Below are 13,016 nucleotides of genomic sequence, written 5' to 3'. Positions count from 1 at the left end.
TTTGGCAACTCGTACTTCACCGTCTCATCCAGGGGATGTTTCCACAACTCTTCCAAGGGGCCAAATTCCTCTCGGCGTCAAGTCTTTGAGTACCCACACAACATCTCTAATTTTCAGAGGAGGCTGGTTGTTGTCTGTCCATTTACTTATCTCGAGTAATGTCGGCAGGTACCTTTTAATCAAACGCCGCCACAAGTGGTTCATCAACTGCAAAACGTGCGTCCAGTTCTTGAAACTAGCTGGCTGTTGATCTCCAGAGTTTCCGGGTGGCAGGGAACTGTACGGGAGTTGTATGAAGGAATGGTTAGGATTGAGTGGTTCTTCGTTTTTTGAGGCTGGCCAGCAACGTTTGTCAAGGTTCTAGAACTCAAGATTGCTTCAACTTCAACCATTATTGTCTCAAAGATGTCGAAGGAGAGACGTTTAGATCCTAGAATGATCAAGAGTGTCTTCTTGGCGCTCTGAATCAATCGCTACCACACGCCACCGAAATGAGGGCCGTACGGTGGGTTGAACTTCCGTGTGGTTTTTACTGCAGCTAGTCTTTTATAAATCTTGTTTTTGTCCAAAGCCTTAACCGACTTCTGCAGCTCTTCGGAGGCGCCGACAATTTTTTTCCGTTATCGCTGTACAATAAATCAGGTTGGCCTCTTCGGCAGGTGAACCGTCGATATGCATTGAGGAAGGTGTCTGTTTTTAAATCTGGACATGTTTTCTAATGGACTGCTCACGTAACGAGGCATGTCAAAATAAGTCCACAATGTTTCTCGATTTTGCTTTGTTTGTCTTCAATAAAAAACGGGCCAAAAAAGTTCAGTCTTGTGTTGACAAACGGAAAATTGGTTTCTTCTGTGGGGAAGCGAAATGCTGGAAGTGGGGCCATTATTGGATGTGTATTCTTACTATCAAAACGGCGAGACAAAATACATCCTTATTTTACTGATAGGAGTGTTTTTCGCAGTCCGATGACGTAGTAACGTTGTTGTACGAATGCTTTGACCGGTTCCGTTGCTTGGTGAGCGCAAAGTCTGTGAGCATGTTCAAGGTATAGCCTCGCTACCTTTTCCATTGAGTACAAGATTATTGGACATTTTTCGATTTCCAATTCTGGTGGAGCAAATAGGAGACGTCCACTAGATCGTAGGAGTCCGTTTGGGTCAATTATTGGAATAAGGTTTCTCAACTTGATTTTGGCGTCTAACTTTTGTCTGTTTTTTAATGTGTTGATTGTTGAAGAAAAAGCATTGTTTTGAGACAACTTTAGCAGAAAGTTGTGGAATAAACAAGCATCATCTTTAGTGTATTGTTATTGGTTGGAACGATTCTTCTTTGCTCTGTAAATTAAATTGAGACAGTTGCGAGGATTAAAAGTAGCTTATTCCGTGTTGAAAAGCGGTTCGAGTCTATAACAGGTTTGATTCTTTTTTCATTTCTGGTTACGGCACCGACGGTTGAAAACTTTTTTATGTCATTCCAAGAACTTTCAGTGTTTTGCAAAAACTGTGGTGCCGTAAGCCATTTCGGGGAGATTTCCGATGGCTCGAGGCCAAGTGTTCCATGGTCGGCTGGATTAATATTTGTTGGGAAGTTATTCCACTCAATAGATTTAGTTGCTTTTTCAATTTCTTCCAGTCGATTCGACACCAAAACGTTTTTTTTTCTTAGTTGACCTGATTCAGTCTAAGACAACACGACTATCGTTCCACAAGAAGGCTTTCTCTAATTTTAGTGTTATTTCGTTTTGTATCAAGGTGCTGAGGCGTGTACTGAAAAAAGCAGCTCCGAGTTCTAATTTTGGCACACTAATTTGTTTAGTTGGTGCAACTTTGCACTTTTCAAGCAAAAATGACGTTTGAAAACTTTCGTCCTTTTTTTGGGTGCGAATAAAAGCAACTGCTGCTAATGCAACAGTTGAGGCATCGACAAAGACATGGAGCTGGTGATAATTTTCCTGATTCGTTGAGGGGTTCAACCATCTGGGGATTTCGATATCAAGCCTTGCAAAGTAACTATCGAGCATTTTTTGGTAGGTTGAAATGTAGTTCTGCGGGAAGTGGTTCATCCCACTTCCTGCCTAGCTTCCAGACGTTGTAAAAGCTCTTTGATTCTAAATATCAGTGGGGAAAAAACTCCTAGGGGACAGAAAATGTTTGACTCTAAGCTGAACCTTTTCCTTTGTGTATACTCACTTGCATTGCGGGAAAATTTTTCTATTGTTTTCATTAGAAAACAGTCAGTTCTGGTATTTCATTTCTGACCGAGGACTCTTTTGATATCTTTCAGTTCATCTAGATCAATGAACGTTAGGGCTTCATGTTTGTTAGACACAAACTTTTTCCAGAGTGAAAGCCACCTTTTTGAAGGCTATTTTTAGTTTGGTTATTGGTTTCAATTGTTTCTTCTATAGACGGCAAAGAATGGATATAGTCATCCATATAAAAAAGGTTTTTATTGCATTAACTGATTTTGGAAATTCAATTCCATTATCTTCTACGCAACGGTTCAGCACGAAAGCTGCACAAAATGAGGAGCAGAATGCTCCAAACATTAATGTGGTGAACTGGTATTGTGCCAGAAAAAGCGTAGTGCAGGTTGGTCCTCCTGCCTTATTGATATCTGCATGAATATGCTTTCAATCAGAGAGAATGGCAACTGGGTTTTAACGAAATCATAGAAGAATTCCTACCAAGTTGTTCAGCAAATCTGGTCCTGTGATCAAATTCGAGTTCAAAGATTGGCCTCTAAAGTTCGCCGCAGCATTTGCTACTCCTCGCACTTTTCCGGGCTTTTTTGGATTCACCACCGGGTGATGAGGCAAATACCAAGTTTTCTCGGTTTCTGGCTGCTGCATTTCAACTGGCTCGAAATAAGATTTTTGATTTAAGATATGTTGTGACAGTTTGCTAATACAACTCATTTAATTGAATACCATTACTGAGTCGCCTCTGAAGACTTTTCAGCTGGCTGAGAGCTGCAAAATAATTTTTTTCAATCCTCAATGGTTTTTTCCAAGGTAGTCCAATTTCGTACTTCTCAACATTGTAGCTGATTGTCTTGTTGAATATGTCAAGGGCTTCCTTATCAATGGGATTTGTAGGTTCACACTCGGGTTGAGTTCCTTCGGCTTCGATTTTCCAGAATTGCTCAAGCAACTCGTAGAAGGGCTGATCGTCGGAGCTTTGTCGTGATACGTTGTAAACGTACTGTTTCTGATGATGAGATCGTTAGGTTCTTTTTGTACTCTTTCATACTCTCCAGCTAGGGTCCATCCAAGCCCCGTCCTTACGCCGAAGGGCTGATTTTTAGTTGCCCGGATGACTTCAACTGGATGTGTGCAAGCAAAAGTGTTTTATCCTAAAAGGGTGCCCATTTTGTCTTCAGTTATTTCTGGGATGTGAAGGTGACGCAGTTCTTTGATTCCATCGCAAAGCTGGTTGAGATCAAGTGTATTAGCTGGTGCTACATTTAAAGGAGTGCTATAAGTTGTTGTAATTTGAAACTTTTGATCCCAATTTTTGTAGGGTGCAACTGTCACTTTTTCAGAAATTTTTGAAAGTGGCATTCCATGCTCTGTGTTAAGATACTGAAGCGTAGTAGCTTTTTGATGTTCATATTGAATAGAAAACAAGTCTGTGATTTGTCAAGTATTAAAATAAATTGGCTTCCTGGATTGATCAGTGCGTTTCTTGACGTTTACAAAAGATACTGAGGCAAGTTGAAGTTGTTCTAACTCTTCTTTTGGTGTAGACTGTAGATGATTCGCGCCCAAATTTTGGTTGGAATTGTTCAAATTAGCGCACTGAATTTGATTCAGATTTTCGTTTACGAAAGATTTTCCGTAGCGGCTTTTTTTGTGATTTGGATGAGACGCTTGCGTTGATGTTACTTCCTGGTTCGCATTGCTATTTAACTGCCAATTTTCTTGGTTGGTAACATTTGTACCTGTGGAATTGCTGGTGGCAAAAGCAGCTGCCGGACGCTTGATAATTTTGCAAAGGTCATGCAGTGTTGTGTGGTGGTATCCGCTGCATGCTTGGCAGCGTTTTGTTGATGAGCAGTTTTGCTTCTTGTGTTTATTGCTCAAACAGTTCGAGCAAAGATTGCTCTTGCTTACAATGTCAAATCGCTGGCTTGGGCTGCATTTTTGGTAATGGGGACAGGTGGCTAGTATATGGTTTCAACGACATTTTTCGCAAGAACGCTTCGGTTGATTAGCGTTGTTTAGGGGTAGAAATGGTGCAGCGCTAGGTGGTTTCACAGAACTGATACTGCTTCTTGTTGATGTCTGATTTCGATTATTCGGCTGTGCTGGAAATCCTGAGCTTTGGGTACAAAAAATTCTTGCGTGTTATCGCTGTTGTTCAAATTTCCAGAGCTATTAAAGATATTTCTACGAAGGTTATTTTGCTGCAATTTTCCGTGGTTTATTTTATCGTACTTATGTGCTTGAACTTCTAATCATTTCTGAAGTTCAACTAAAGTAGTTGGCGTTTCGATTGATGTAACGGTATGCTCTGTCCATTTGAGGAGGATGTTATGCGGGAATTTTGCTTTAGCTTTTTTCATAAGTGTAGAGATCTGTAGGTCCTTTGTGTATCCCAGGTATTTGAAAGCTTGCACTAACCGTTTCAAGAACGAAGCATAGGCTACAAAGTTTTGCTTGCTTTAGTCAATAGTTGATTTCCTGTTGATATATGAAGGCGTTAACCACTATTGTAGGATCACCAAAATATGACAAGAGTTCGTTTAAAGCTGTGCTATATTAAGCAGGATCACATTAATACGCTTGGATGACGTCTTTTGCTTTGCCAAAAAAAGCATTTTGCAAGCTTGTGATACGATGTGTGTCAGTAATACTGGTGTTGTTATGTACGAGGCAAAAAGTTTATTTACACATTCGTGGTACTTCAATGGATTGCCATTAAAAATTTGAATCGTAGGAGGTGGTAACATGATTGAGTGTTTACTTGTTGGATTCTGCCAATCTGGAGCTTGTTTGAGAATTGATTTCAAATGAAGGGTTTTTGAAAATTTCATTTGATATTGGATGTAATACACTGGAAATCTGATATGAATGTGGAAATTGTTGCTCGGGTTTTCGCTCCGCTGAAGGCAGTGCTTGTGGGGGAAACGTTGAGATTGATGGAGCAATGGGAACAATTTTAGATAATGGTTTTGATCAGGTGGTTCGTGGAACACCGAATGGGTTGAGCGGCTCAATGCCAACAGTTTTGTCTTCTGACTGTGGCTGGAATTGAGTAAAGCTTCCAGGTAAATTTTTATTCTCTGTGTTTTTGAATTCCTGCCATTATGCAATTGTAAAGAAGGTATGTCAGAAGTTTGAAAATTGATTGGGTTTTGGCAGGAACTTTCAAAGAAATGATCAAAATTTGTAATTTTGTTACTCAGTTCAAATGGTTGTTGTGTCAGGGGGAGATCAAAATCTGGGTTCTGTGGGTTTTGTTGACTATTTGACAGAACTGGGATTCATCAAGTAGGGATTATGTGTTCCTTGGTATTTGAAACAACCGAAGCTCATTGGTTGAAACGCTTGCATCTGAAACAGTTCCTCGGCAATTTCTCGAGAAAATTCAGAATTTATGTTTTTTGACTGAAAATGATTTTTAATGTTTTCCTGAGGGAAATGGTTTTGAAAAATATTTTGCGTGCTTGCAAAATTAAGCGGGTGGATTGAATCATTGTTTGTTTTCGCTTTCTTGTGGTTTACTGTAAAATGATCAACAGCAGAGATTGTTGTATCACTGAGAGCAAAACGATCGGGAGTTTTTGGGACGGTCGTCTCAGGTTTTGCAAGTTTTTTATCCTAGTATTTTGCTCCTGTTTTGGAGTCCGCTGTGTTATCAATGTTCATTGGTCTGAATAAACCTGCTGTATTCATTCCAATAGTAAGGGGATTCTCGTTGTTCCAATTTGAAAAAATTTACAACATTGGTTCGGTTCTGTGGCATTCAGACAAAAACAGGGATGGTTTCTCCGGTCTCGGTGGGCGTGGTGGTTATTTGTTGGAGAATGATAAAAGTTCTGGGTTGTTCGCTTCTGGAATTTTGTGCATAGATGGTGAGCTTCTCCGTGAGGTTGGACACCTGGCAGTCGTATAAGTTGTTACACTGACGTAATCGCTTTTCGTAGTTGAAGATTGGCTGAGTAGTCCATCGTCATCTAAACTGTCAATCTCGTATTCAAACTTCTCTAGACGTGACAGAAGGTTTGAGTATTGCTCCATGACAGATGAAGTGCTGTTCGAGTTCAGACTTTTTTAACACGGCATCAAGTCTTGTTTTCAATTCGTCAACATTTGCTTTTGCTTTATTGATGAGCAGGGTGAGTGACCTGAAACTCTTTCGCTGATCAATTGCAGATTGTAAGAAGTGTAGCCTGTTTTTCAAACTGAGCTCTGTGATTTTGATTTTCTTTGAAGCGTACTGACAACTTTGACTGTTCTTCTTTGTCATCTTGCTCTTGTTGGTCTTTTTCGTACTAACAGGTAACAAAACGGCTTCGATACTTGAGCGACGCATATTTCAAAGTTGAAAAACAATGTTCATGGCACTGTGAGGCCAACAGCTCCAGGTTTTTTTGTTTCTGAAAAATAAGACGCAATTTTTTAAAAAAAATAGAATCCTTGTGTATTTGTTGTGCTAAATCTAGCTAATTTTATCTCTAAAAAAGAAAAATAACCGTTTGCGTGCGCTTGTTTAGTTATTACAATAAACACGACCAAATAATTGCAAAAACTTGGGGAAAGTAAAATGTTCTTTTTAGTAGAATAAAAATATGGCTCTTGAAGGTTTTTTGATACGAACTTTTAAAAAGACAAACGCCTTTTTTGGGAACAAGGACTTAAAAAAATGCTTAGAGATTGCTACTGCTTAGAGCTTGTTTTAAAAATTAAGATTTTTTTATAAATGCGGTGCGACTAAGCAACGTGAGCAACAGACAAGCAGCCAAGACAAATCGTTTTGCGCTGAAGTTGAATTTCTTTCCCTTTAAGTTGAACTGTTGCTTCTTGTTTTCTTTTCAGTATTTTGAAATCTTTTCTTTGAAATTTCCTTGCGCTCTTGCAATTGCTTACCCTAATTCTGAAGTTCATCTACTACGGTAACTACTGACATCAAAATTGCTCTCTTCTTCTATCTGGTGACTACTGAGACCAAAAAGCGGCAAAGGGAGTTCTTTCAGCAACTTCTGAGAACGCGGACAAAAAAGAAGAGACGTTTGAGTTATCCAACTCAAAAGGCTTATTTTTGTGAGCGAATCTAACTAAGTGGGGAAGTATTCCGAGCTTTTAATTTTTTGCTTTTGAGCTACAGAAAAGGAATTTCTTAGTTTTTCTTTTATTTTCGTTTTTCTTGAGATGTTGTTTAAAGAGTAATAGCGATTGAATCAGAGCGCCAAGAGGACACTCTTGATCATTCTAGGATCTAAGCGTCTCTCCTTCGACATCTTTGAGACAATAACGGTTGAAGTTGAAGGAATCCTGAGTTCTAGACCCTTGACAAACGTTGCCGACCAGCCTGAAAACGAAGAACCACTCACTCCTAACCATTTCCTCATAAAACGCCCTTACAGTTCCCTGCCACCCGGAAACTTTGGAGATCAACAGCCAGCTAGTTTCAAGAACTGGAAGCACGTTCTGCAATTGATGAACCACGTGTGGCGACATTTGATTAAAAGGTACCTGCCGACATTACTCAAGATACGTAAATGGACAGACAACAACCAGCCTCTTCTGAAAGTTGGAGATGTTGTGTGGGTACTCAAAGACTTGACGCCGAGAGGAATTTGGCCGCTTGGAAGAGTTGTGGAAACATCCCCTGTATGAGACGGTGAAGTACGAGTTGCCTTTCGCTCCGGCCTTAGGCAACTTGAGCTACATCCACCCCCTTTGACGTTATTAACCTTACATTATTTCCATTTCCATTTATATAGGTACAAGGACATCGGATCAAATGACAACCAAGATCCTCAACCCCTGCCCTCCTTCTTGGAGCATGTTCCCAATGAACTTGTGAACTCAAGAAAAGCGTAACCTTTCCGTTGATTACTTTAACGCAAAAAAACTGAGAGTTACCCTTTCCCAAAAACATCTGACAAGAAGTCGCAACCAAATAAGAGCAACCCAAAGTCTAGAATGAATGTTTCGTTACATAAATTGGGTCACCAATTTATGTAATGAAACATATATTCTAGACTTTTGGCTGCTCTTATTTGGTTGCGACTTCTTGTCAGATGTTATCGGGAAAGAGTAACTCTCAGGTTTTTGGCGGTAAAGTAATCATCGGCAAAGTTTATGCTTTTCTTGACTTCACAAGGTCATTGGGAACACTTAATAATTTTAAATTTTCAATTCCCGTCCGGGCTTTGCCTTTTTTGGCGTTATTCTGCACAACTTCGTTTCATCAACTACGTCGTCTATTACGAATACGATTAATAACGATCTGATAAATGTGGTGGCTCTCTTTGGGGGTATTTTGAAGCAGCAAATTTGGTTTGCCAACAATCTACCTCTTACATCTTTACCTAATAGGTTTAGTTCAATTTTACACCACCCACTACTCCATGCTCTTACGTCGTTTTTGGGATAAAAGGGGGGTTATAGATGGTCCCCTCATTCCCACTATTCCTCCCATTAGCCCCCTCCCCTCCACTCTTATACCGTTTTGGAGGCAGTTTACGTGGTACAGTCTAAATATTCCCCCCATTACACAACCATCCTGACATTATTTTGGAAAAATAAGAGGGCAAATTCCGCCTATTACCCCTTCCTTTGCTGTTGCATCGTCTGGGGTCGGGGGGGGGGATTGGGGTTGTGGTATTTCAATTTTCTGTTGACATTTTATCTCTTTTGCTGAACAAACTCTCTCAGGGCCACAGCTATCCAAATCCGACACTCAAATTTGAACACTATTTGTAAATATATTGGACATTTTTTGGTAACTAAGGAAAAAGAAAATGAAATTCCAGCCATTGCAGGCAAATTCAGTTTTTATAAACAGTTTTGAAAATGCGTGGATTTTCTAAAAAATAGTTCAATTGCTCTTCATAGACTTTTTCTTTTTGTAAATGTCTCGACAGTACAGCAATGCCTCGAAAAAGTTTTCTCCCGTGGACGGCATGACGCACATCCAGAAATCCAAGTCATCCGGAACTTTGGGCTCTGGAACTTTTGGCAAGTTCATCACTCCATGAACCAATAAACCCAAATTTTGATTATCTTCCTGACCCATGCATGATTGTTGATCTACTTCCGTTTCGTAAAAATTTGTAATGCCAGCAATTGACAGAATATCTTCAAGTATCTCCAAAATTCGAGAAAAAATTGAAGATTTTTCACGTGATACGATTAGAATTTGGTCAGATCTGATTGGTTTATTTTGACTACAGAGCAAAAGAACTGCTGCACTGTGATAAATGTCAAGGTATAGTACTCGAGGTGTATATTCCACTGCAACTACTGATGGTTTTTCACTGTTATCTGAAGATGACTTCATTGTCATTGTGTAGTCTGACCCTAAAAATTGAAAGTTTCGTTTAGTTAGAGTTTTATTAATATGCAAACGTTATCCTGAAACGATTCCTAAATCCATAGATACAAACAATTTGATTGATTGAAGTCGAAAATGTGATTTGAACTTAACACGAGTTAAGTTTTTTCCTATAGAACTATCGTATGAGAATTGTTGTTGTTTTATCTCTTCCTCAGAGACACTTGAGAAGGGGTTTTTTGGATCACAGAAAACAATTTATTATTATTATTACTAGATTTCAAGAAAAAATAAATTTAAATAAAACTCAAATTTGAAAAATAAATTGTTTCAAATAAAACATTTTATTCCCGTACCGAACTACAAGTCTAAATCAGTACTAGGCAAGTCTAAATCCAAGTCTTATTTCGTTTTCCAGTACTGGGCAAGTTTCAAAAAAAGTCTTACAAGTCTGACAAGCCTTGGCCAAGTCTTGGGTAACACTTGCAAGTTGATTCCCAAGTCAAAACCAACTTTTCAAAAAAATTCGAGTGAAAATTTTGAATTCAAAAAAATTTCGCAACGTGCCACGATTTTGGCATTACCTTTTCGGCACTTTCCCGGGGTGCTAGAAAATGATGCCGGGGGCACACCAAATTTTTTATTAGGCGTTTATTAGCACCCCGGGAGGGTCAATTGAGGGTATTTCAGGTGTTCTAGGCCGTTTTGAGCCATTTTTCAGCCATTTCAGCCTCTAAAATAGCCGAAATCACCAAATTTATGTACTTTTCAGATCAGTCAAATGTCGAACTTTAACCGAGACAAAATTGTTAAAAGGGGTGCTACTGTGAGGGTTCTCATGGTAGCCCATGATTTCAAGTACAGTACCCCAGAAATGTGAGGTATGCCTGGTTCTCGTTCTCTAATAACTTTTTTTGAGTGCACCTAGGAAGCTCATTTTCTAATACGAGTTAGCTTTTCATGTGTGCTAACTAACGTTACTACTCCGGTCAAATTTGATTCCGATTCCAAAAAGTTATTAGCGAACGAGCTTGAGGTACGTCATAGGTCCTAGTGTTGGGGGACCCATTGCTCGCTGGTCTTTAATTCGCGAAATACTGTTCCAAATAAGATGCCATATATATAGTTTTAAGAATGATTTTGCGGGCGATTGAATGAGCTATGTCCTATCCCTATCCGATTTTTACTGTGGTCAGAATTCTGGATTTCAAGTACCGTGCCCCCGAAATGTGAGGTATGCCTGGTCCTCGTTCTCTAATAACTTTTTTTGAGTGCACCTAAGAAGCTCATTTTTTAATATGAGTTAGCTTATCATGTGTGCTAACTAACGTTACTACTCCGGTCAAATTTGATTCCGATTGCAAAAAGTTATTAGCGAACAAGCATGAGGTCATAGGTCCTAGTATCGGGGGACCCATTGCTCGCTGGTCTTCAATTCGCGGAATACTAGTCCAAATAGAACGTCATATATATAATTACAAAACTTTTTTCACGTGCGACTGAATGAGCCATTTTTGACCTTTTTTTGCCATTTTTGACGTTTTTTCGATCAGTTTTGACCTTTTTTTCGACTTTTTTTGACGTTTTTTTCGACTATTTGTGACGTTTTTTCGATCAGTTTTGAACTTTTTTTCGGCTATTTTTGACCTCTTTTTCGGTCATTTTTGACGTTTTTTCTATTAGTTTTGACGTTTTTTTGGCTAATTTTGACCTTTTTTTCGGCCATTAAAACTTGGATTAAGACTTGGCAAGTCTTAACCAAGACTTGGATTAAGACTTGGCAAGTCTTGGCCAAGACTTGGATTCAGACTTGGAAAGTCTTGGCCAAAACTTGTATTAAGACTTGGCAAGTCTTGGGCAAGACTTGGATTAAGACTTGGCTAGTCTTGGCCAAGACTTGGATTAAGACTTGCCAAGTCTTGGCCAAGTCTGACAAGTCTTAAATGTGTTATGATCATAGCGCTGAATCAGTACTGATATCTAGACTTGCAATTAGACTTGCCCAGCACTGATATTGACTTGGCGTTAAGTACGGGTTGAAACACATTTTTATTTGAAACTTTTTTAGATGATTAAACGGCTAGGAATAACTTCGAGCAGCTTGTTTGCAGAATTGCAACACCACAAATTCGTTTTTCGTCTATATGCGCTATTTTTCTAAAGTACAATACGTCGAATGAAAACTATAGTTTTCGTAACAGCTTACCGAAAATGGTATCTATTTCGAAATCAATAACGGGACAATCATCGCTTTCGTCGATTTCCTCCGGCTTCCGGCAGTTAATTTTGTGCCTTACGTACCACCGTCCCAACATATTATCATCCAGCGGCCGTGATTGGTCCACAAGACTGGAGCAGTCGAAAGTTTGAAAACTTCGCGATGAAATCGCCGAAACCATCAGCGATATCACAAAAAAGGTTGTCGAAACAGTTACCATTGTTATGTAACTAGCAAACTATTTTCAACTGAGCTTGTGAGAAAAATGAAGAAATTTTGCAGCTGTTGAACTTATAAATATTCTTTATAGTTCATTAATTTGGGTTCAGTTGTTATGGGCCAATTATGAAAAAAGTAAATAGATTTACTGAATTAGGTTTCGACATTTAATGAGTTAATGTTTGAACCCTGATGTAATAATAATAATAATAATAAATATGGAATTTGCCAAGGTTCCACTAACACATGAACAACCATATGATAAACAAACAAGGCCAGTGAACTTCCAAATTAGAGTTACCCACTTCGAAACGTTCATCAGCGAGATAAAAACCTTGAAAGGTTTCAGCGATTGGTTGATCAAAGCGACCTACTCAATTGGTTTTCGATTGTGTAGAGTTTGAGAAATTTAGACACAAAATGAACGATTCTTGAGCTCAGTTTTTTCTGCTAAAATTCTTAATTCCTCAAATGAGCCTTTAAATACACAGACACAAACACACGCACACACACACAAACATACATATTACATGTATATTATATATGAGTGTGGTGTGTGTGTCCGTGTCTGTTTGTGTGTGTGTGTGTGTGTCTGTGTGTGCGTGTGTGCGTGGTTTGGGATCAAAAAGATTTGAAAATTGATCTGCAATTATCTCAACATTTCTGACCAATTTTTATTATTATATTTCATTTTGAGTATTAATAAAGTGTCTACAGTGCAAACCTATTGATAAAGTGTCAACATCAGTACTTCCAATATTTATGCAAAACGCATTTTTCAAAAAAGGTCACAGGATAAGGCATTGGAAGTGCTCTTCTAAACTGAGTACCCTCAGGAATTAACTGTCTCTCTTTTTAGAGGACCATTCGTTTCCTCGGTTGGACTTTTTGGTTCTGAGAAGACCACGCTATGGTTAGACACAGACTATTCAGACGCTGGAGAGGACTCTGAATGAAAACTTGAAGGAGAGTGTTTTTTACACAAATTAATGCCATCATATCGCGCGTAATGACCGCAAAAGAAACCAAAGTAAAGGTAAACCGATGTAAGAACGATTCATGGGTTATTTATT

The 13,016-nt window shown here is 39.0% G+C and overlaps 2 protein-coding genes across 2 annotated transcripts; one reads left to right on the top strand and one right to left on the bottom strand.

The window, feature by feature from the left end:
* The first annotated feature begins 6,333 nt into the window (after positions 1–6,333).
* On the top strand, positions 6,334–7,843 carry LOC142351705 (uncharacterized). Its single transcript, XM_075403849.1, has 2 exons — positions 6,334–6,342; positions 7,409–7,843. The coding sequence occupies exons 1-2, from the start codon at positions 6,334–6,336 to the stop codon at positions 7,841–7,843; spliced, it is 444 nt and encodes a 147-aa protein (XP_075259964.1).
* Positions 7,844–8,923: 1,080 nt separating this feature from the next.
* On the bottom strand, positions 8,924–12,051 carry LOC142351764 (uncharacterized). The gene is made up of 2 exons (XM_075403912.1): positions 11,713–12,051; positions 8,924–9,532 (listed from the first exon to the last, which is right to left on the bottom strand). The coding sequence occupies exons 1-2, from the start codon at positions 11,942–11,944 to the stop codon at positions 9,051–9,053; spliced, it is 714 nt and encodes a 237-aa protein (XP_075260027.1). The 5' UTR covers positions 11,945–12,051; the 3' UTR covers positions 8,924–9,050.
* Between the last annotated feature and the right edge of the window lie 965 nt (positions 12,052–13,016).

Source organism: Convolutriloba macropyga, chromosome 13, assembly GCF_964194025.1.
Source record: "Convolutriloba macropyga chromosome 13, txConMacr16.3, whole genome shotgun sequence".
NCBI classification, from domain to species: Eukaryota; Metazoa; Xenacoelomorpha; order Acoela; family Convolutidae; genus Convolutriloba; species Convolutriloba macropyga.
The sequence above is the reverse complement of the archived record's forward strand: the minus strand, read 5'-3'. Positions and strand labels throughout refer to the sequence as shown.

Excerpts from the sequence above, each read along its gene's own strand:
- LOC142351764 (XM_075403912.1), bottom strand. The coding sequence starts at position 11,944 with ATGGTAACTGTTTCGACAACCTTTTTTGTGATATCGCTGATGGTTTCG. Across the intron at positions 9,533-11,712 it reads CGAAATAGATACCATTTTCG|GGTCAGACTACACAATGACA; the intron begins GTAAGCTGTTAC and ends TTCAATTTTTAG.